We start from the raw sequence: 21,732 nt of genomic DNA, 5'->3' as shown, positions 1-21,732 counted from the left end.
ATCACAGCGCATGATTGATAAAAGCATTTTAAATGTTGTATTTAATAACGTGAAAGTGTCTCTCTGGTTTAACTACTGAAGACTTTTGAAGTCATCATCCAATAAGGGGCATCATCAGAGACATGTATGTTGTGTAATTTAAAGGAATCATTCTTACTTTGCTTTTTGTGTACTTATTCCCAACACAGTGCAAATAAGTTCCCAAGAGCCTCAGTTTCATTATTAGTCAGGTCCCATTTGGAAACACACTCCATAAATATCCATAACAAGGCGAAAAATAACTTAAAACTGAACTCCCTGACAAAAAAATGCTATATAAAGGACATGAAATAAAAAGAGTGTATAACCATAAAGAAATGGGAGTGTAAAAGCAGCAAAAAGGGAAAAATATCATCAAGGTTTCTGGGACTGTTGCTTACATTGTACATCACTGTTAAGTTACTAATTGAGCCGGTACATGCGGCCACCTTGTAGCACAGCTGAATGAAGATGGTGAACCTGATTTATAAAGACATTTCGCCACTAAGACCAAGGCTAGTAGAATTAATAGTATGTCGAGATAAGCTACTCTCCTCCAAACCTAAAAACCAGAGAGGCAAGTTTGTAATCAGCAGTATCATTAAGATGTAGACTCTGGTGCTGCTCCATTGACTTTGATTGGAACCTTGACTTTTTGAAGTCAGAATAATTTGTTTGACCTTTTACAACTTAATTTAATCACTCTGTTCCAGAAAGCGGATTTATATTCTCGGAAAGAAAGCCCTCTGGGTAGTCTAAACACTAATTTCTCCCTTAAAAAAAAGAAAAGAAAAGAACAATTCATTCTTTGGAACTCTCCCTTGATAATTTTTGAAAAGCCCCCCTGTGGCTTCTGGGGGTGAGTATTTAACTTAAAATAAGACTATTGATAATACAAACTTGGCAGGAACACAGATTAGCTGTGGAGTTTTAGTGCAACAGAATGTAGCGGAGCGAAATTGATTGGTTGTTTGCGAGCAAATCTTGAACAAAGGCATAACCAAACCCCCCCCCCCCCCCCCCCCCCCCCCCCCCCCCCCTCCAAAAAAATTAAAATAATAAAAAATAAAATAAAAGAAAGAAAAGAGCACACATGCCATCATACCTAATAAAGCAGAGGACGCAACTCACACTTTACAGATAAAGTGAAAGATGTTTTCATCTGTTTTCCATTATACACTCATGTGGACTCATGGTGATAATTGAACATAAGTTTCTGTAGGAAATCCATCTAAAACTTCATTAGCTTTTTTGATTACCAAATGAAGATTGCTTTTATCACACAACATACACAACACAAATAAAATCCCCTAATTCTGACCATGGTATGAAATGACTGTCAGATTAATTGCATCATTTTCCGGCATTTTTCTTTTTCTTTTTTAAAAACACAACAACATTCAATCATTTTGTGATTTCCACTTTGCAGAATGATTTCTGTCCAGCAGTGTTTAGCATATGGAATGACACCAGCTTGCAGAGCATCTCATTCACACATTAGCTGTGTGTGTCATTATACCCACCATGGGTTCGCCACTTATTGGCCCCAGCTCATGCATGTGATCATTTCTGATAAGAGTTTAGTTACATTCACACTATTAAAAAAAAAAAAAAAAAAAAAAGAAAAAAAAAGAAAATCTGTCAAAATGAAGACTTTCTTTCTTCTTATCGTCTCCTACAATACTTCAGTCTCTTACTTTTTATGCTTGCTAAAATTAGAATGAACTTTATCTCCTAAAGTTATCACATCTGTAACAGATCAAAATGTCAAGTACAGTCATGATTCTCTGTTATGCAAAGTCCCCAAAGCATTAGCATACCTTTAATTTGAATGTCAAGCAAAGGGTGCGTTCGCATTTTATTATTATGTCTAGACTTTCCTCCTTGTCCCTCTGTATTTCCCCCAGGGGTTGCTGGTGTAATCCAAAGGCTTTATTGCTCTGTGTGACTCTTCTCTCCCCCTAAGCTGGACAGCCACACTATTCATAAACAACATGTACAAACATACACTGATTTGTACATGTACATCCTTTGAATGTGTCCTGAAAATTAGGTGATACTCTCTGTGCCGTACATGCATCTCCATCTGCCTTGCTCACACACATCACACTTGGTACTCACCCTAGAGGCCTGAGAATCTCATTTAGCACTTTAGAAAGAGGTTCACGCACTTTATTATGGAATGTCTTAACAGAGGAAGAATAGAAGCTACAGTGGAAGAAAAAAGATGAAAAACGATGCATGTCTGTGTGTCTGCATGTGTAAAGACAAATGGAAAGAGAAATCGAAGTGAGGGGAAAGAGCAGTGGTGTGAAACAGTCAACGATGAGTGTGAGAGGAAGAATTAGAGCAGTGAAGAAGATAGAGCGAGTGAATGACACGCGGGCGTCTTCAGGGGGTTTAGTGTGTTGTTGATAAGTAGTGACAGGTGCCAGCCAGTGGAACAAGCAGGGTGCACCTCTGTCACCAACTAGGACACACACACACACACACACACACACACAATCCTGCTATGCCCCAATGCCTCTTTCCTTTTTTTATTTTATTTTTTTTTTAAACACCCCCTTCTATCTCCTCTTCCCTCTCTGTTTGACAGAAGGATTTCTGTCAAGCTGGGCTGGTTTAGACCAGTCTGATTAGACATTTTTAGAAAGCCCATAGAACAGATAAAAACCAGAGATCCAAACATTCCCAATCCAGTTACTAAATCCAACACAGACTTAATCTTATTGGAATCTTATAGCAACACGAATCGAGATTGAAACCTAACACAAACAGAGGTACGGTTTGAGCTCACAGGGGAGTCCAGGAGGTTAAAGTGTGTGTGTACGTTTTCAGCAGGACGGGCGATTGAAATACTCGTCAATATTTAACTCCAGTAAGCATAGAGATGGTCAATTTTTGGTGTCAAAAAGACATTCATAGTAAATTGTCAGCTAAAATAGTTTGACACAGCAGATGAGGAAGAACGCCATGGCGCTGCAGTCTCAAGCATTCACACAGAGAGGACAAACACCTGTTGCTGAACAGCTCAGAGTCCCACTTTGCTGAGTGGTTCATATTTTTTGCATTCCCTATCATTTTTTACCCTCCGTTGGGGATGATTTCACTCTGTATCCCGATTAATTCTTATTTATTTAATAATAATTACTGCGATGGACTGGCTACCTGTCCCAGGTGTACCCTGCCTCTCACCCGAAGGCTGCTGGGATGGGCTCCAGCTCCACGCGACCCTTACTTAGATTAAGTGGGTTCAGGAAATGAATGAATGAATAATTAATTTAATAATTCTAATGATTCAATTTTCCTTAAAACAAAAGAAAAAGAACAGAAGAAGGGTTTTACTTAGTTTGATGAAAACTCAAAAACACAGTGAACTAACAGGAGATGAGGTCCTGGATGTGAGTTTACAGCGTATGAACTCTGTAGGCTTAATGTTTTTATGATTTCTAACTTTAGTGTCATCAATTTATGTTGCTTTAAACATTTCTTTTCTTAGACAATACCCTGCAAATTAATCTCTTTTTAAAAAATAAGTCCATGAAATCACTGAAAATGGAGACAAACAAACTGGAGATTATCGGCATACCGATTTTATCCGCCGATATAGACTTTAAAAGGTAATATCGTCAGTTTTTACTTTTTTAATCACATAACTTTTACACAACATGCACATATTATATATCAACCTCTTCAGTTCAATTAGTCTTCTCTAACTCAAAATAGCAAAATATAAGAGAGAGAGATTTTTGTTTGTTTGGTACAACTTTCTCCATAAATATCAGTACTGATTGATATTGATATCAGAGATTAAGAGTTGGACAAATTCAGTGTATGAAATATCGGTAAAACGGCCAGAATGAAAACCTTAATACAAACAAATAAGTGAGAAACAGCCAATAAAGAGAGATCAGATAAACATTTGTACTGACATAAGTCACAGTGAAGCAATAGATAACAGAAACACTGTGTTAGCATATTCCTAAAAATGGCTTCCTAAATGCTACAAACAGATAAACCTTTCGCTACCAGCCGAGCAGATTGTCCCACTCCACAAGTTAATGAGATCATCTAAAAGTTTTATTGTTTAGGAAACTGACTGTTTTAAATCTGCAACTTGGAGGCTGTCAATGTTGCTCTACAATACCAGAATGGTAAAGCTCAACCATCCTGTTTCCTATAGCATAAAAACTTTTTCTCTCTTTTCTTTCCACATGATTTATTTTCATCAGAGGAAATGTTACAATAGAGGTCAAATTAGATAAGAACATTATATTCTCCATTGGATGGGTATAATTTTGATATGCTATCCTGAAAATAGAATGAAGGTAAATAAAACCCTTTTTTGAATAAAGTCACAAGACATGAGGCGAGTTTCTTCAGAAAATCTGAGAATGGCACAAGACTGATGAAATTTTATACTCTTCAACACAGAAATGGAAGCCGTTTGTTTATGGAGAACTGCACTCTTGTTGTAATTCTGCCTGTGTGTCGCTGTGTGTTTCTGCAGGTCCAGGCGAATGTTGAGAAGGCACTTACACTGTTCGGCCAGCTGCTGACGAAGAAGCATTTCTTGTTGACATTCATTCGAACTTTGGAGGCACAGAGGTATTTATGCTCTTAAACATAAAGTTACTTTTTTTGTTTATGTGTGTTTTCTTTTCAGTTTTTTATTTGAAATACCTGATACACATGTTCTTGTATTGTCTGTTAAGCATTATGACAATGAAAAGAAAAATGCGTTTAAAAGAAAAGGTCAATATTCACATATCAACAAGTTACTGTAAATCATTCAAACAAAGTTAAGTTTGGAAGCCATTTGATTAAGGTTAAATGTGCATGAATATTCTATACATACATTGATGAAGCACATTCGTGCAGTATGAGAAGCTGCTTCAGATGTGGCTTCATGGGTTGGCGTTTGTATTGTATTAAGTTTTAATGTATTTTCAGGTCGTTTTCAATGCGAGATCGAGGCAATGTGGCGTCATTGATCATGACAGCCCTGCAGGGGGAGATGGAGTACGCCACAGGGGTGCTGAAACAGCTGCTGTCTGACCTGATAGACAGAAACCTGGAGAGCAAAAACCACCCAAAACTCCTGCTCAGGAGGTGAGGAGATGATGTTTGGCTTTTCTTCTCTTCATAAATGTTTCCTACGCAGCTCTAGTTTGCAATTCAAGGTTGTAACATTTTCAAGGTTCATAGACGCATTTTCCTTTAACTTAAAGCATTGATGAAACGACTCCACTGAGTTGACTGAAATCATCCAATTTATTTTCTAATCAGGCAAGATTAGCAAACTAACAGACTTCCCACCTTTGTTTGAAGATGAAGTTTAAGTAAGAGAAAACTCTTACTTAAACTTGGTTTTTATCAAATAAACAAACACTGTAAGAACAGCATTTTATGTAATTTAGTCACTATCATCATGTGTACGATTAAAAACCAATTTAGCTTTTATAATCCAATATCAAAGCTTCTTTTTTTAGCTTAGTAGTGTCATCAATCAGCTTTCAGCAGATTTTCTTTACTTGTTATAACGAACATACTTTAATCGTACTTTTATTTGGGATGTACTGAATATTTTGCCATCATGTGTATTTTAGAGGAGCTGAATTAAAACAGAATCAACAAAGAGAAGACAACTAATATTGTAAAAATTTTGTTCGTCTTACAGTAGAAGTTTACTTTAATTTACTTTTAGTTTAATTTAGTTTACGTCTTCATTTTTTCACATCCTGTTAATCGGGCATTCTGGGGGTACACAGCAAACGCAGACAGAGAAACTATTTAAAATGCAGTACGAAATGTCGCAGCCTGTAATTTACAAGTCATTTCTAAACTCTCTCCTTAAAATAGATTTTTTTCATAAGTTCTGAAGACCTATTTAAATTTTAAAACTAAAAACTGATCGAAAAGAATCTTAATCAACTTCCTGATTATTTTACTCAAGATTTGTTTCTCAATCAGTTGGGCCCAGCAGGGCACATTAGATTAGAAGATAAATTGGATGATTTATATATATATGTGTGTGTGTATATATATATATGTATGTGTGTGTGTGTGTGTGTGTGTGTGTGTGTGTATATATATATATGTGTGTGTGTGTATATATATGTGTGTGTATATATATTGATATATATATATATATATATATATATATATGTATATATATATGTGTGTGTGTGTGTGTGTGTGTGTGTGTGTGTGTGTGTGTGTGTGTGTGTGTGTGTGTACATTTGTGTAAAAGCTCATCAAAATTCTGCAAATGTTCAATTTTTATTTCCATTTCCATTCTCATTTTTCCACAGCTTCAGGGTCTGAAAGAAATTTTTTTTTTTTTTTTTTTTTTTTTTTGGGCCAGAGACTGAGACTGAGACAGAGACTGATATATTATTATAAATGTGTTTATTTAGTTTCCCTAAAAATGTTGCTTTTCTTTTTTATTGCTGTTCTATCTGTTAGAACGGAGTCTGTCGCTGAGAAGATGCTGACCAACTGGTTTACATTCCTCTTGTACAAGTTCCTGAAGGTAAGTCATGTCTTTACTCCCCATTGTGCTAGTCTGTCCTGAAGACTGTATCATGGTCATAATCTAAACTCTCTCTCTCTCTCTCTCTCTCTCTCAATATGTGTATGTATAAATAGATATATATGTATATATGTATATATATGTATATGTATATATATATATATATATATATATATATATATATATATATATATATCCATACATACATACATACACATATATATATATATATATATATATATACTACTCACAAAAAGTTAGGGATATTTGGCTTTCAGGTCAAATTTATGGAAAATGCAATATGTTCATGCTACAGTGATATAATATCATAAAAGTAAGACATTTAAGTAGAAGGATGCACTACTGATATCCTCATCTCAAAAAATGTATTCAACACAAAAGGTAACAACAATGGTAGTTACACCACAACAAAAAATTTGAACGTCTCAATATCTCGTCATGTGCCCTTGAGCATCAATTACAGCTTGACAACGACGTCTCATGCTGTTTACAAGGGAACTTATTGCCTGCTGAGGCATGGCATCCCACTCTTCTTGAAGGGCAGCCCTCAGGTCATTGAGGTTCTGGGGTGCAGGGTCTCGAGCCTCTACACGACGGCTCAGCTGATCCCACAGGTTTTCAATGGGATTCAGGTCTGGAGAGAGTGCAGGCCATTCCATTTGAGGTACACCAGTCTCCAACAGCCGTTCCCTGATGATGCGGCCTCGATGAGCAGGAGCATTGTCGTCCATGAAGATGAAATTAGGCCTGTGCTGTTCATGTAGGGGCACAATCACTGGATTAATGATGTTATTCAGGTAGTATGGGCTTGTCACTGTACCATTCACAAAGTGTAGGGCAGTTCTGTACCAAGTGGACACCCCTGCCCACACTGTAACACCGCCACCACCAAAAGCTCGCCTGGTGACAACAGTGGCTGATGCATAGCGCTCTCCCTGACGTCTCCAACATCGTTGCCGGCCATCATTTCTGCTCAGTGTGAATCGACTTTCATCAGAGAACAGCACTGAGGCCCACTGGTTCCTCGTCCAGCGTAAATGCTCCCTGGCCCATGCAAGACGATGATGCCTGTGCCTGGTGGTGTGGTCAGGTACCCGTGCAGGTCGTCTAGCACGCAGACCACGCTGATGGAAACGGTTTCGAATGGTCTGACGTGACACTTGGGTGCCTCTCACCTCTCTTAAACGTGCCTGGAGTTGAGTGGCATTCATCATCCGGTTTCTCAGGGCAGTGTTCACAATGTAGCGGTCATCAGCACGGGATGTGGCCAAAGGACGTTCACTTCTAGGCCTTTCTGTGACTCTTCCAGTCTCTCCATATCTCTCTTGCAACCTGCTGATGACACTCTGTGACACTCCAAGCTCAGTGGCCACTTCTGTCTGAGAACGTCCTGTTTGAAGCATCGCAATGGCAAGGGACTGTTGTTCCATTGTTAGGTGTCGTCTTGGTCTCATGATGTCAAAATGTGAACAGCATGATGAGGACAACTGTTTAAACACCAGCTCTAATTGAACCAGGACATTTATTGGTCAATTCAAGGATCACACACCTGCCGTGATTTTTGCCGTTAAGCTCCTTGTTAGAGAACAGCAACTTGTGCAAAATTTATTGAAACATTTAACAGTTGGACATGTGCATTTAAAAGCTTAGAGAAGATCACATTAAGTTCACCTGTACAGGTTTGAATGCATTTTAGGCTTGTTGTGAAATTCCACCCAAAAGATGAATATCCCTAACTTTTTGTGGTTCATTGTGCAGCCTGTATATTTGTGAGACGTTGATTCCGGAATATCTCCATTGTGTTACCTTCTGCGGTTGTTCAAGGTTTTGCAGCATATTTTAATGCCTTCATGTGTAACAGTAACTTCAGCCTCTGATCAGAGGACTTTTCTTCTCTACTCTGCAGATCCTCTGCCATTTCCTAATTTTACTCATGTAACTGATCTTTATACCTAAAATCATAACTGTACATTCAGCAAACACTTATTTCTGGCCAGTCAACCATGCATTTTGTCTTTGGAGCCATATTGCCCTCCAGTATGAAATGATACTGTAACACACACCATCCTGTGAGAATGAAGGTAGTTTAAGGGGTTAACCAAGGAAATCAGTGTTTTCTGATTTATCCCTTCCCTGCTGTACATTATAATTGCACATTGTAGATGAGAAATCTTCCTTTTGTCACTATAATCCTAACCACGCTGAGAACACAGTGGGATTATTGTTATAGTCATTAAGTCAGCAGCAAATGTTGGGATTTTAGTATTTTCAAAGGTGAAACTCTATAGAGAATTGCATTAAATTTGATATCATTCTCACATTTTGATAATTACATTGTACACATAATGAGATTTTAATGTAAAATTACGCAGAGTGCATCAATACGGTATTAAACCCATTTTCCCTTTATATTTTTATTTTCTACCTATAAAAGAAAAAGAAAACACATTTCTTGTTTGCTTACTACTTGCAGATGGGTTACAAAGACTGTTTCCGGTGCTGAAATCTGCATCTACTTCTGTCTGTTTGACAAGAGTCACTATTATATCCTTGAAATGTAAATGCCAGTGTACGATTTAGGCAGCTTTAATGAAGCCGGGATGCCGGCTAATGGCAAATTTTGTAGACAAGCATGCAGCGCCCAAGCAACGGAAGCAGAGAGCCGAAGCAAGAAGCATAACGCCGTGATGCATGCTCATGCCGTCTCGTTAGCAGCTGCCCACGTAATTGGCCCTGATGCTAACAAGCTTTTTAAAGCGTACGCTGGAGGAACGAGAGGAGGAGAGAGACTGAGGAGGGGAAGAGGTTTAGAGGTAGGCGTGAGTGGTGGTGAAAGGGAGGATGAACGGAGGAGGGTTTTACAATTAAGAGGCAGGAGAGGGAAAGAGAGGCATGAGGCCAGGTGAGGATTGGGGAATGTAGGTTGGTGCACATGGAGGGGGGGGGTGTTTAAAACAGATACAAATAAAATGCGATACTATAAAATCATGATAAAAACCATAAACTGTGACCCGTTGTCATTAAAGCTTCAGTTGATGAGTTTTTTGGTGTATTCTTTTGTTCATTTGTTTTTAATCAACACAAACAACCCGTGTGTCATGTCAGCAGTGAGTAGGGGGGAAAAGAAATACCACAACCTTTACTGATTAGCAACTGGTCATTTGTGTTGAACACATATTAAAGCATAAAAGACATCTAAAAAGGAAAGAAGATGAAACTGATCAAGCCAACTAACTCTAAATGTAATGTGTAAATATGCAAAAGAGGCATGAAGGAGGGAAATGATGAAGGACGGATCTTACAGGAAGAGAAAGGAGAAAAAGGAAGAAAATGTGTGCAGGAGAAAGAGTTTGTTGAGTGTGCTTGAAGGCAAGGCTGATGAATTAGTACTTTCTCCTTCTCTCATCTGGACTTCATGAATCTCCAACACACACACACACACACACACACACACACACAGTCTGAAGTGTCTCCCTGAGCGCTGCACGGCCGATCATTAAACTCTCATCAGGATGAGTATTGGCCGCGATATGTCCTCTCTCCCCCTTCTAAACTGTGCTGCTTCAGTTAAGAGTGTTTTCCTCGTACCAAAGTGATGACTAATGACGCTATTGATTGGCAAGTGTCTTTGATGGATGTGTTGGGGGGGGGGGGTTGGGTGTAACAGTCTAACATCTGTGTTGCGAAAGCTTGACTGTGAGAGAGGACTGAACAGATTTCTGTAACACTGCTTTCGGTCTTCCATCAGAAACAGAACTGTTGATGGTGTTCAGCACATTTTTAGACACCATGTTGAAAAGATTTTAAGCTGAACCAACTGGGATGAAGGCCTTCGTGGTGGCATAGTGGTTAGCACTGTGGCCTCACAGCAAGAGGGTCGCTGGATCGGGCCAAGCGGCAACCTCTGGCGGTTAAAAGTAAAGCCTACGCGTAAAACTGCAGTTACCCCTTTATCCACTAGGGGCTCCAAAACAGAGCAAATCCCCAAAGACTCCCATGTTAAAAAGGCTAACTTCACTGCAGAAATAAACATGTTTACAGCCTGGTTCAAACATCCATTTTAGGTTTAATAGATCAGGTTTACCTTCATGACAACTGTGGGGGGAGTGAATTTTTGTCTAACTCGCCCGTTTAAAAGTAATTTAATCTCGAAGTTCGGCATATTTAGGGGCGTGTCCTTTTGATTGACAGGTACCGATCTCCCGCTTCAAGTAAGAAGAACGTAGAACAACCGCGGTTTTTAGCCGGTTAACAACATGACTTAGCTTTAGCCCGCTTACCTCAGTTAGCTGGTTAGCTCCTGTTATCTCCAAGTTAGCTCGGTTAGCTTTTAGCTACAGAAAGCTCGGAGTTCGCTCAATGTCCATCATCCACCATGAAGCTCACAGCCCCCTTCTTAGCTCCACCTCTTTGCCCATATATGTATTTTCCGGGCAAGATGACACGCATGATGTTGCCATGAGGGCGATGGTAGAAACCGCCCACCGAGCTTCAATTCAGCTCTTCAGAAACCTGTGGGTGACGTCATGGAGGCTCCGTCCATCTCTTTATTTTCAGTCTATGGTTCGGGCCTAGCCAGGTAGGGGGTTCTTACAGGGGCCTTTCTGCGTAGAGTTTGCATGTTCTCCCCATTGGTTACGCTAAATTGGGACTGAATGGGAGCGTGAGTGCGAGCGTGAGTGGCGCTGTGTTGGATGTGACGACATGTCCAGGGTTTCCAACTAAGCAGTTCAGATAAATGAATGAATAAATTAACTGAGATAAAAAGATAAGCAAATGTAGAAGGAAGTTACTCGCATTTGGAAGGATGTTGGTCAGATGGTTGTGAGATTTGTTCTCATTTTGGTCTGTCTCCCTGCATCCTGATCCACTGGATCACACAAAAGAATCAACTTCAAGTTACTTTTCACATCAAACTTTTCACATATCGTGGATTGCTCTCCTGACATACACACTTATCGAAGCAGTCTTTTTCTTAGTGATGAATTATGCAAATAGGGTCATTTGTAAGTGTATAGCGATTAAATTTTACACCTGTGATAATTAACTGGCTGGAAGTTTATTTGATTTCTTTCATCTGTATCTTTCGTGTTGAATTACTGAGCTGGTTTTCTACTCAAATATTTCACAATGGATTATGTTTAATCATAAGAGAGGAAATCACACTTTACTTGAACTCTGCTGTACTTCTGGCTTCTTCCTCTTCCAGGAGTGTGCTGGGGAGCCTCTGTTCATGCTGTACTGTGCCATGAAGCAGCAGATGGAGAAGGGGCCCATTGACGCCATCACGGGAGAAGCTCGCTACTCCCTCAGTGAAGACAAGCTCATCAGGCAGCAGATTGACTACAAAACACTGGTCAGTGAGATCTCTGCATCTTGAGGCTCGTCTCATCTGCTTCAGAGTTTTAAGTGATGAATTTTTTTAAACCCTCATGATGTGGTAAAATGGGGGGAAAATATGACTTGTCAGGGATGCAGAGACTTTCTTCTGGCGTAAACATAAAGCTTCATCAGTAATGTCTGGAGCGGGGATGCGACCTGGCTATGATTCGATCCATCCACTGCCCGGTGCTAACTATGTTGTCTTTTCAAACAAAGCACTTCAGGTTTGGACTGGAAACATTCTGGCAGACAGGAAGCTCTCCTGTAGTTGTTTTGGTCTTCACCCAAGTGTGAAAGCTGAGTAGTTGTTATATACCCAAACAGCCGAAACAGACAAGGGGTGGGGGGGCAAGTCCAGGATTTAAAGTACCTGCCAGATTGGTGTGAAAACGCTGTCAGGTACATTTAAATGCACCTAAACAAGCATTCGGTGGTCTCACCAGCTGGGAGCATCGCAGTATCACAGATTAAGCCGATTTCCTTTTGTCTGTTTTCATTGCCCTTTGTTTTTGACCTGTTTTTCTGCCAGACGCTGCACTGTGTCAACCCAGAGAATGAGAACACCCCAGAGGTGACGGTCAAGTGTCTGAACTGTGACACCATCACTCAGGTCAAAGAGAAGCTGCTCGATGCTGTATACAAAGGCAGCCCCTATTCACAAAGGTCGAAGGCTTCTGATATGGACCTCGGTAAGACACACACTTCTGAGTGTGTGCACAGGTAGCATCTTTGTAGCGTAATACCATGTTTTACCTTGAATCAGAATGAAAGGTACTTTGCAGATCCCAGACTGGGAAACTGCAGCGTTATAGAAGTATTACAGAAGAAGAAAGAGAATGAAATGAAATGAAAATACTTTAATAATTGCAAAGGGAAACGGCAATGGGAAGTAGGAATGAGAAGAAAATACAAATAAACCAATCAGTAGTTCCCAACCCATTTTCCTTGAGGACCCGTTTTACGCAAATACTGGGAAGCCGTGGACCTCCCGACTTATCTCGTGTTGGAACCACACTTGGTGTTGTGCTTTTCAGTATAATTGGTGAATGGCAATTGGACTTGTACTTATATAGCACCTTTCCAGTCATGCCGACTCCTCAAAGCCATTCATATCCTGATAGGCACATTGGGGGGCAACTTGGTGTTCAGTAGTTTGCCCAAGGACACTTCAGCACATAGACAGGGGATACATCTAAGGAAACATCAGTTAAAACACTATAGCGGATCTTGATCACCCACATTTATTAACTTTGGTTTCTGGTTTCACAGGTTTGTGTTTTCAGGCTTCCATAAATCCGGTTTCATGTCAAAGAAATGTCCAGATAATAAAAAAAACTAGATGAGCAGACACACCTTTACTCGTCTTAGTGTGGGCATGAATCGCAATAGCTTTCAATGGTCAAAACCTTGTTCTTTTGGGGACTGTTTTTTTATTTTATTTTTTTTTGGGTTGCATCTTTACCCTTCCCGCTTTCAGGCGGAGTGTAGAAATAACTCTTTTTCTTACCAGCTCATGTAATTTTTTCATTGTCCTGCATAAAAAAGTCGCGCTGCTCTGTGGCTGCTGCCTCAGTCAGCACGAACCTGTTTGTGTGATGTATGCTGTTTTGTCTACTGTTGGACTGGACGGGCTGTACAGGAATTAATTTTGTTGTGCCGGGACGCTGGCTCAATAACGAATAAAGCTAACTCAGACTCATTTTAGGGGCCTAAGACCCAGGTTGGGACCCGCTGTACTAAATGATGCAAAAATATATGTTTTATACACCAACATCCACATGGAAAATAGAAACAAAAAGTAACTACACTCTTTTCTCATGTTCATATGGAGTTAAAGAAAATTGTATAGTTTGAGTAATTTAATGCTGGAAGAAAGTAAATGTTCATTTTCATGGGGTTTGGTGACAAAATCTTCCTCCAGCTACAACCAGGGTCGGTGTCTATCTCTTTCTCTGCCATTGTCTTACAATAACATTGTTTCCCACAATTTTAATTTTTTTTTTTTTTTTTTTTTTTTTTTTTTTTTTTTTAAGTGCCTTATGCTCAGGGAGAAAGAGAGAATGTTGAATGTCCATGTGAAGATGAGCAAAATATACATTAGCGTTTTGGTGATAACATTCTCATTAACTCAGAAAAAATTAAATAAAAAAATATTATAGATGGGAGTAATTTATGAACATTTAGGATTACAGAAAACATCAATGTCACATTAAGGTTTCTTTATATTCTTTAACTGAACTCTTATAGAGTGTGTGTGCTGTAATAATTGCTTTTTAACCTCTGTTCTCTGTTTTTGAAGAATGGCGTCAGGGAAGAATGGCCAGAATCATTCTGCAGGATGAAGATGTCACAACAAAGATTGACAATGACTGGAAACGACTGAACACACTCGCTCATTATCAGGTAAACAAGCGCAACACAAGCAGAGGCAAAAGCCCGCTGCTAAGAGATATTTATTCTGTCAGCATGTTTTTTGATTTTGTTTTGTCCTTCCTGTGCAGGTAACAGACGGCTCGGTGATTGCCCTGGTGCCGAAGCAGAACTCTGCCTACAACATCTCCAACTCCTCCACCTTCACAAAAAGCCTCAGCAGATACGGTATGGCGCTCATTCTGTTCTCATCTTGAAACTATATAAAACCCATCAGTGATTTTCATTTTTCTTATTCACTTTTTGTTTATTAAGGTCATAATTGGGCTTGCTTTTTCCTCCTTCTTCTCCTTTTTTTTTTTTTTTTTTTTTTTTTAAAACCTATATCTGAGTAAATGACAACCCTTTTCATCCATCCCCACCAGCCAGGCCAAAGCTATTTCACAACTATTTTCAAAGCAGTCTATAAATGACAGGGGCTTAAAGAAGACACCTCGATCTCTGGCTGACAGGGTGAAAGAGAGAAAGAGGACACCTGGCAGACAAAAAGATGGAGACCCAATGTGGTATACTCCTCTGGGAAATCAAAGTATTTAGAGGCTAGGTTAGCCAAAAGAAAAGTAGAAAACCTACTCCTTTTTCTGAGTGACTGTTAGTTCCTGCAAAGACTGGCATCATCAGTAAGGTGTCAAAAGTAAAATGTTTAGATTAAATGATTTTTAGGTATTTTAAAAAGGGAAAATTCATATTCTGGCATCCTTGGTTTTGGTGGCAACTGCGTTTTCGGAAAAAAAATAAAAAAGGGGTCATCTGTGTTTTTCACAAACTAGCTACCAAGACCAGAAATATGTCCCCAACCATTTGGTGAGATATTTCTGGCCTAAATAATCTAAGTCCAACATTTGCTCTTCTTTTTCTACAGAAAAGGAGAAGGAAAAGGGGATTTTTAGCTTCTAAATTCACCAGAATTGTCTATCTGTTGTTGTGTGACGAGTGAAACCACCAGCTAGACGTGTAGAGTTATAAGAGAGACATGTTTAGATTGAAGATTCAATTACTGATTACAGTGTTAACATGACTGAATGGAATTCATCATAAGTTCACTCAGCAAACAAAAAGGCCTTATGAGATACATAAGAGTGCAAATAAAAAGCAAAATGAAATGCAATGAAACAATAAAGTATCAGTTTAAAATCAAGTTGAACCAAAGAGAGGTTTGGCAACAGTAGCGATGTTCTCAGGATAAGATGATTCAAGTGAAAAACATGTGTGAGTTGGATTGCAACCTGCTTAATATTCAAACACTACAAAGTCAAAACAGATAGGTTAAAATGTACTTCTCAATCCTCAAACCTGAAAATAACTTCCCTTATAAGAGCAGCCATTTTTTTTTTTTTTTTTTTTTTTTACCTCTGCAGGTTTTATAACTTGCAACTCCACATATGAGTGTGTCAAAATAAGTATGTGTATTCAAATAAGTCTACAATTTAAATCTAAAATTTTCATTCTGCAGATGTGACAACAGAAAAGATTTGGCCTGCTTTAAGTGCCAATAATGGCAGTTTACCCCTCATCCACTATGGCCTTTAAAACACAGCAAATTCCCATAGAGTCCCGTTTTTTAAAAAGTTCAAGTTCACCACAGAAATAAACATGTCTACAGTCTGGTACAAAAATCATTTCAGGTATAATAGATCAGATTTACCTCTATGAAACTGTGGCGGAGTGATGTTTTTTTTATATATATATAATTCATCCGTTTATGGCCAGTTTCATCTTAAAATTTGCATAATGAGAATTGTGTCCTTTTGATTGACAGGTACCCGATATCCCGCTGCAAGCTGGCAGAATGTAGCACAACTGTGGTTTTTAGCCAGTTAACGGCATGATTTAGTTTTAGCCCACCTACCTCAGTTAGCTTCCGTTAGCAGCTGGTTAGCTTGGTTAGCTCTTAGGGTTAGGTATACAGGGAAGTAGGAGTTTGATAGATGTTAATCATCCACACCAACACTCACAGCCCCCCTCTCAGCTCTAACTCTGCTCATTTTTGCATTTTCCAGTAGACACAGCATGTGTAGCACTGCCAAGATGGCGGCTTTGGGAACCGCCCAATGAGCTTTAATTCAGCTTTTCACGAACCTACGGGTGACATCACGGAGGCTCCGTCCATCTTTTATATACAGTCTATGGTTTCCACACAGCATGAAGTTTAGATGCAGACATAGAGTTCTTGATTTGTAAATGATTATATAAATATGTTTTGTAAATCAAACCTAACATCTAAAATGTGACAATAGTTTAGTACAAAAAAGAACATAAGCACCGTGGAGTTGCTTGTGATATACATTTATATGTTTATGTGGCCATGAAAAATACAGTTAAATGTACCAAAACACTCCAATTAGCTGCAGGTAGGGATGGGAAAATTGGATCTGGGGATATTTTGCTTCACTATTTTAAAATCAATTTTTTGTTAAAAAAAAAAATCTATTTTTTTTTATTTCTAATAAATAATGTTAATCCACTATAAAATTTTTGTCATTTCTATTGTTTTTATTGATCTTTTCACTTGTCTTCTTGGGCATTATAGCAGCAGAATGATGATCTGGTTACTGTGTTGTAAAAAGCCGAGCAAAAAAAAAAAAAAAAAAAGTTTTATACATTTTTTTTTGTTTGTTTGTTGTTAATCTACAAATATTAGAAATATTGAAAAATTGTGAGAATCGCAATTTAAATCAAATCGGCGCCCAAAAAATCAGAATAGATCGAATCGGGACCAAAGCATATCGTCACGGCCCTAGCTACAGGTGGACTGCACATGAAGTACTCACTTCCTTTTCAGAAATATTCACCCAACACAGAAGTGTAAATAACTTGAGGATGATTTTCAAAGGGAGTCACACCCTTTATGTGCAAGGGATGAATTTTATAACTCAACTGCATCAAGGCTTACTTTATGACAGTTGGATGACAGTTGAGTTTCTTGGCCTCTACTCAAAAAACACATATGGAGCTAATGGCCCCCCAGTTGGATCCAGTCTTGCACATCACTTCACTTTAATCCAAGATGGAACGAGCAAATGCTGAACTCAAAACAACAAACCAGGGGGAGATGATGGCTTTTATGTACAGTTCAGGCTGCAGCGTCAAGTAACAAATCTCTGTTTACTATTACAAGCAACTCTTCTCCCATACAAGATGCCATGTGATTCAGCATTCAGATTGAGGTACCGATTATATCTGACTGAAGTCTTATCTCCCAACAAAGTCATTTTCAGTTCCTCAGATTCCACAGAGGAAAGGAAAAAACATGAATCAGCACATCACACCTACTCCGTATGAATACTGGAGTAGTGAAGACAAATGTCCTCTGAGAAAATTAAATTAAAAAAATTACATGTTGCCTCTTTCAATATTCATCTCACACTGCTCAAATATCTAGTATTAGTGTATAGAAACTGGTAAAATGAGCAATTTCTTTTTCGCTCATCAGGTCATTTGTGTGTGTAATTGAATGTGTCCACCGATGTTCATAATGGGTTTAGAGACAAAGCGTCTCAGGACCCTGCTGACAAAAACAACATGCCTTTATGCAGCTCCGCTCAGCTTTCCACTGACATTTCTGTCCCTATCTACTTAGCTCACTATCTTCTTTTCTCATCTTCCTTCTTCACATTTACTCCTCTTCCTCTCACCCCATCTCACCTGCCATGGAAGAATAGCAAAGTGCATCAGCATAACTCTTTGTTGTTTCCCTGCTTTCTACCCCAACAGCTACTGAGCTTACAGTCTGCTTCTCATGTGCACTTCACCCCAGCAGTTCCCTCTCTCATCTGGAGCCGCTGAAGATCTCCCAGATTCACTCTAATCAGCTTTGACACTCACTATAAATAATGAAAGATACACACATGATAGCGGAAAGGCTGAAAATCTCAAGAAACACTGTTTCTGGTGGTTGTTACGGAGAGAAAACTGAATCCCACAAAAACTAGTTCTTCTTTCTCTTTCCTTCGAACAATTATGCCATTCCTATAAGAGGCGAATAAAACTCACAGAAAGCCGTCAACCTTATGTTTTCTTTCTCCTTTTAGAGAGTATGTTGAGGACGGCCAGTAGTCCGGACAGCCTACGATCCAGAACACCGATGATCACACCCGACCTGGAGAGCGGGACCAAACTGTGGCATCTAGTGAAGAACCATGACCACTCAGACCAGAGGGAGGGCGACCGAGGCAGCAAGATGGTGTCTGAGATCTACCTGACCAGGCTGCTAGCCACAAAAGTAAGATACACAGGACACGGGAGGGGACTGCACTGCAATTCTGCTGATTCCACTTTAGGAGGAAAAAGCTTTTAGGCAGCACTTGAGAGTAAGGAGTGCTAAAAGTCACCCGAGACTCAAACTAATGAGCTCTAGTTTGGTACTTTTCACTGTTTTTATCTTCTTAAGAAGTTAAATGAAAAGCTTCGTGCACAGTGTGTTTGACATTCCTTGAATTTTATAAAGATGATTAAATTGCTTCATTACATCTCACGGTGTTTATGATAGAATTACACGGTGGCATGCAGCACACACTTTCTAAAAGAATAAAAACATTTTGTCACAATAGCATAGGTGCCAACCCAGTCATCTGTCCCACCAGCTAAACGTTAAAAAGGTAAATGAAAAACGTGCCTGTAGTTTTTCTGTATGTTTGAATATAATCAATAACAACATCAAATATTAAGGAAATTCTTTTGTGATGATATATTTTAATATGTTGCAGAAATGAAATTTCTTTAAGTTAAAACAGATTCCTAGTTAAACCTGGTTACCATCCATCCAACAGAACATACCCAACTCTTCTTGCTATTCATAGACATGTAAAATTGTATCTATTGTCTTTAGTAGACAGATTATTATGTTTGCTTAGCTGGGATCCAGTCTGTTGGCTTTGCAGCTTGGAAAGCACATTAGAAGTACAAGCTTTCTTCTAAAAATATAATAACACTTGTCGTAGGAGCCGGATAAACAAGCTCCTAAAAGCTTCTGTCGACCTCGGAAACTTGCAGTGTGAGCCGCACCGGCTGACTTTCTTTTTCTCCTTCATTGTCTCTCTCCTCACCAGCTCTTACCTAATTGTAAAAGGGGAAGGAAAATGGAGAAATGGGTAGCAGTTACAAGCAAACCAGCTTTTCAATTTCCACTGGTAATAAGAAAAAGCTGATTCATAAAAGGTAGGATGGAGGTGCGGAGTGCAGGGAGGTAGATACATGCAATGTCAGGAGACAGGTAATTTGTTGAGGGATTGAAGATTTGTCCAGGCATGATGAAAAAGCAGAGAGACAAATGCAATTCAGAGGCTCATCTTGTTGGTGCTTCTCCGTGTCTGTCCTCCTGTGCCTGTCTGCTGGGATGCCTTGTCTATGTAGATCCGGCTACTTTCATTAGCAATTGTGATGGAGATCATTCCTGTTCCATTGTTTCATGGTTGACTAAATACAACCCCAAATACTCCCTTACTAATAGATTCTGCCAGATACTGAAGTCAGGGATACAAAGGTGGTGTTGGGGAATTTTCATGTAGCTGCTTTTGATACAATCATTTGTCATTGGAAAAAAGTTTAATCCAAATCCAAGGACTGGGATTCTTGTTTGTGATTTTAGTCAAACCCTGTGGTCACAGCAATCAGTCACAGAGTGAGAAGGAATATTTGATTTCACTAGGTAGAAATGTACTTATTTGCAACCTGTTCAGGTGCTTTAAATGCGAGTAGCTGTAAATAGCCGGTTACACAACATAACTTAAAGTATTTCTTCGATAATGCACTTCTGCTTTCCTCAGATAGTAGATAATGTTCTCTCCTAATGGGTTGGTTTTGAGCACAAGAAGGAATTGTCAGTAGTTGTGAGCAAACTGAAGACATAATTCATTTTAAAAAATGCAATAAAGTCTTAAAAATGTTCATAATAAGAAGCATATTTTCCAAACATCAAAACTCTGCTTTCTCTTCTGTTGTCTAATCTGTGTAAACAAGTACACAAATTACTGCAATTTGTCTTAAAATATTTAAAGTGATGATCTTAGATTTCTTGTACCCCCCCCAACCACTAAAACAACAAAGCTTAATTAAAGCGGCATCCATCGTGTCCGAGCGTCATGCCGAAGACCCTCCTCCCTGCTCACAATGCAACATGTTGAGGACCTAAGAAATATGAATGCCGTTAACTTTGGTGCAGATCCAATGTATTTCTATGAAGATAAAGATGTGTTTCAAGTGAAAAAGTTGTCATAACGACAAGATGGTGGACACCTTGTTGCCATGGCAATGGCTGTATGATTTACTGTTTTGCTCGTCTTGAGGTGTTAGACATGTGAGCCGAATTTTCTTGTCCTACGTCAAAGTAGACGCGCGGGTCCACCCCCCCAAGAGCGGACCCCACACAATACTTGGTACAATGTGTTCAGGACCTACCAAATCTGAATGCTTGCAGTTTTGGTGCAGATCGCATGTATTTCCGCAGAGATATGACTAAAGCCTGTTTCATGGCGAGAAGACTTTTTTTTTTTTCCCATGGGTTGCCACGGTAACACGTTTTCTCCTATCAGAAAGATTTCAATAACTTTTGGTCCCCAGCTTGTGATGAAGCTTCCTGCCAATTGCATGAATCCCCTCAGACTAGTTTGTTCAAATACGATGCGCCCAAATTGAAAAAAAAATGGTAAAAATGGGTAATAAACAAAGGGTGTTCACCATCTTGGCGTGTTTCATTGACTTTATTTCGCTCGTCTTGAGGTGTGCCAAATTTGTTTGTCCTAAGTCAAAATAAACTTTCTTGACCCAATTCTATGGGCCATTTTTGGCATTTCTAGGGGGCGTTGTCGAGCCATTTTTGCATTCAGGTGTATGAAGACCATAGAACATCGTTATTTTTGCCAAGCTTGTGGTGTGTGCCAAGCTTCACATCTTTTCACGGAGACTAAGGGGGTCAAATTTGTGCAAGTTTTGCTTATAAAAATAATAATAAATATTTCAACAATTGGGCGTGAGCTTTACATGGTATGAGTATTGTAACAAATATTTTTAAAAAATCACATTTTTCCCTAAACATTTCTTTTTTTTCTTCCCCTCCCTGTCATCTTTTTTCCTGTCAGGGTACATTACAAAAGTTCGTAGACGACCTGTTTGAGACCATCTTCAGCACAGCTCACAGAGGCAGCGCGCTGCCGCTGGCCATCAAGTACATGTTTGACTTCCTGGATGAGCAGGCAGACAAGCACTCCATCACAGACTACGATGTACGACACACCTGGAAGAGCAACTGGTAAGTCAGATAGGTGCAACCTGGGAACAAAAATCCAAATGTAGCGACCCAGACTTTGCAGCGATAAAAAGCACAATAAGATGTTGCATTCTGCTTTGAG

At 39.2% G+C, this 21,732-nt stretch overlaps 1 protein-coding gene across 1 annotated transcript in view; it reads left to right on the top strand.

Moving 5' to 3' along the window:
• Positions 1-21,732, top strand: part of LOC306755432 (plexin-A1-like) — a gene marked incomplete at both ends in the record, with an annotated part of 239,478 nt that overhangs the window by 212,107 nt on the left and 5,639 nt on the right. The window contains 9 exons of the mRNA XM_079239811.1: positions 4,529-4,626; positions 4,972-5,130; positions 6,487-6,553; positions 11,784-11,930; positions 12,486-12,645; positions 14,256-14,359; positions 14,458-14,554; positions 18,418-18,608; positions 21,463-21,632. Coding sequence (XP_079095937.1) covers positions 4,529-4,626; positions 4,972-5,130; positions 6,487-6,553; positions 11,784-11,930; positions 12,486-12,645; positions 14,256-14,359; positions 14,458-14,554; positions 18,418-18,608; positions 21,463-21,632 — 1,193 coding nt within the window. The remainder of the gene's footprint in view (positions 1-4,528; positions 4,627-4,971; positions 5,131-6,486; positions 6,554-11,783; positions 11,931-12,485; positions 12,646-14,255; positions 14,360-14,457; positions 14,555-18,417; positions 18,609-21,462; positions 21,633-21,732) is intronic.

The sequence above is a fragment of the Telmatherina bonti genome (assembly GCF_933228915.1).
Source record: "Telmatherina bonti genome assembly, chromosome: 4".
Taxonomy (NCBI): domain Eukaryota; kingdom Metazoa; phylum Chordata; class Actinopteri; order Atheriniformes; family Telmatherinidae; genus Telmatherina; species Telmatherina bonti.
The sequence above is the reverse complement of the archived record's forward strand: the minus strand, read 5'-3'. Positions and strand labels throughout refer to the sequence as shown.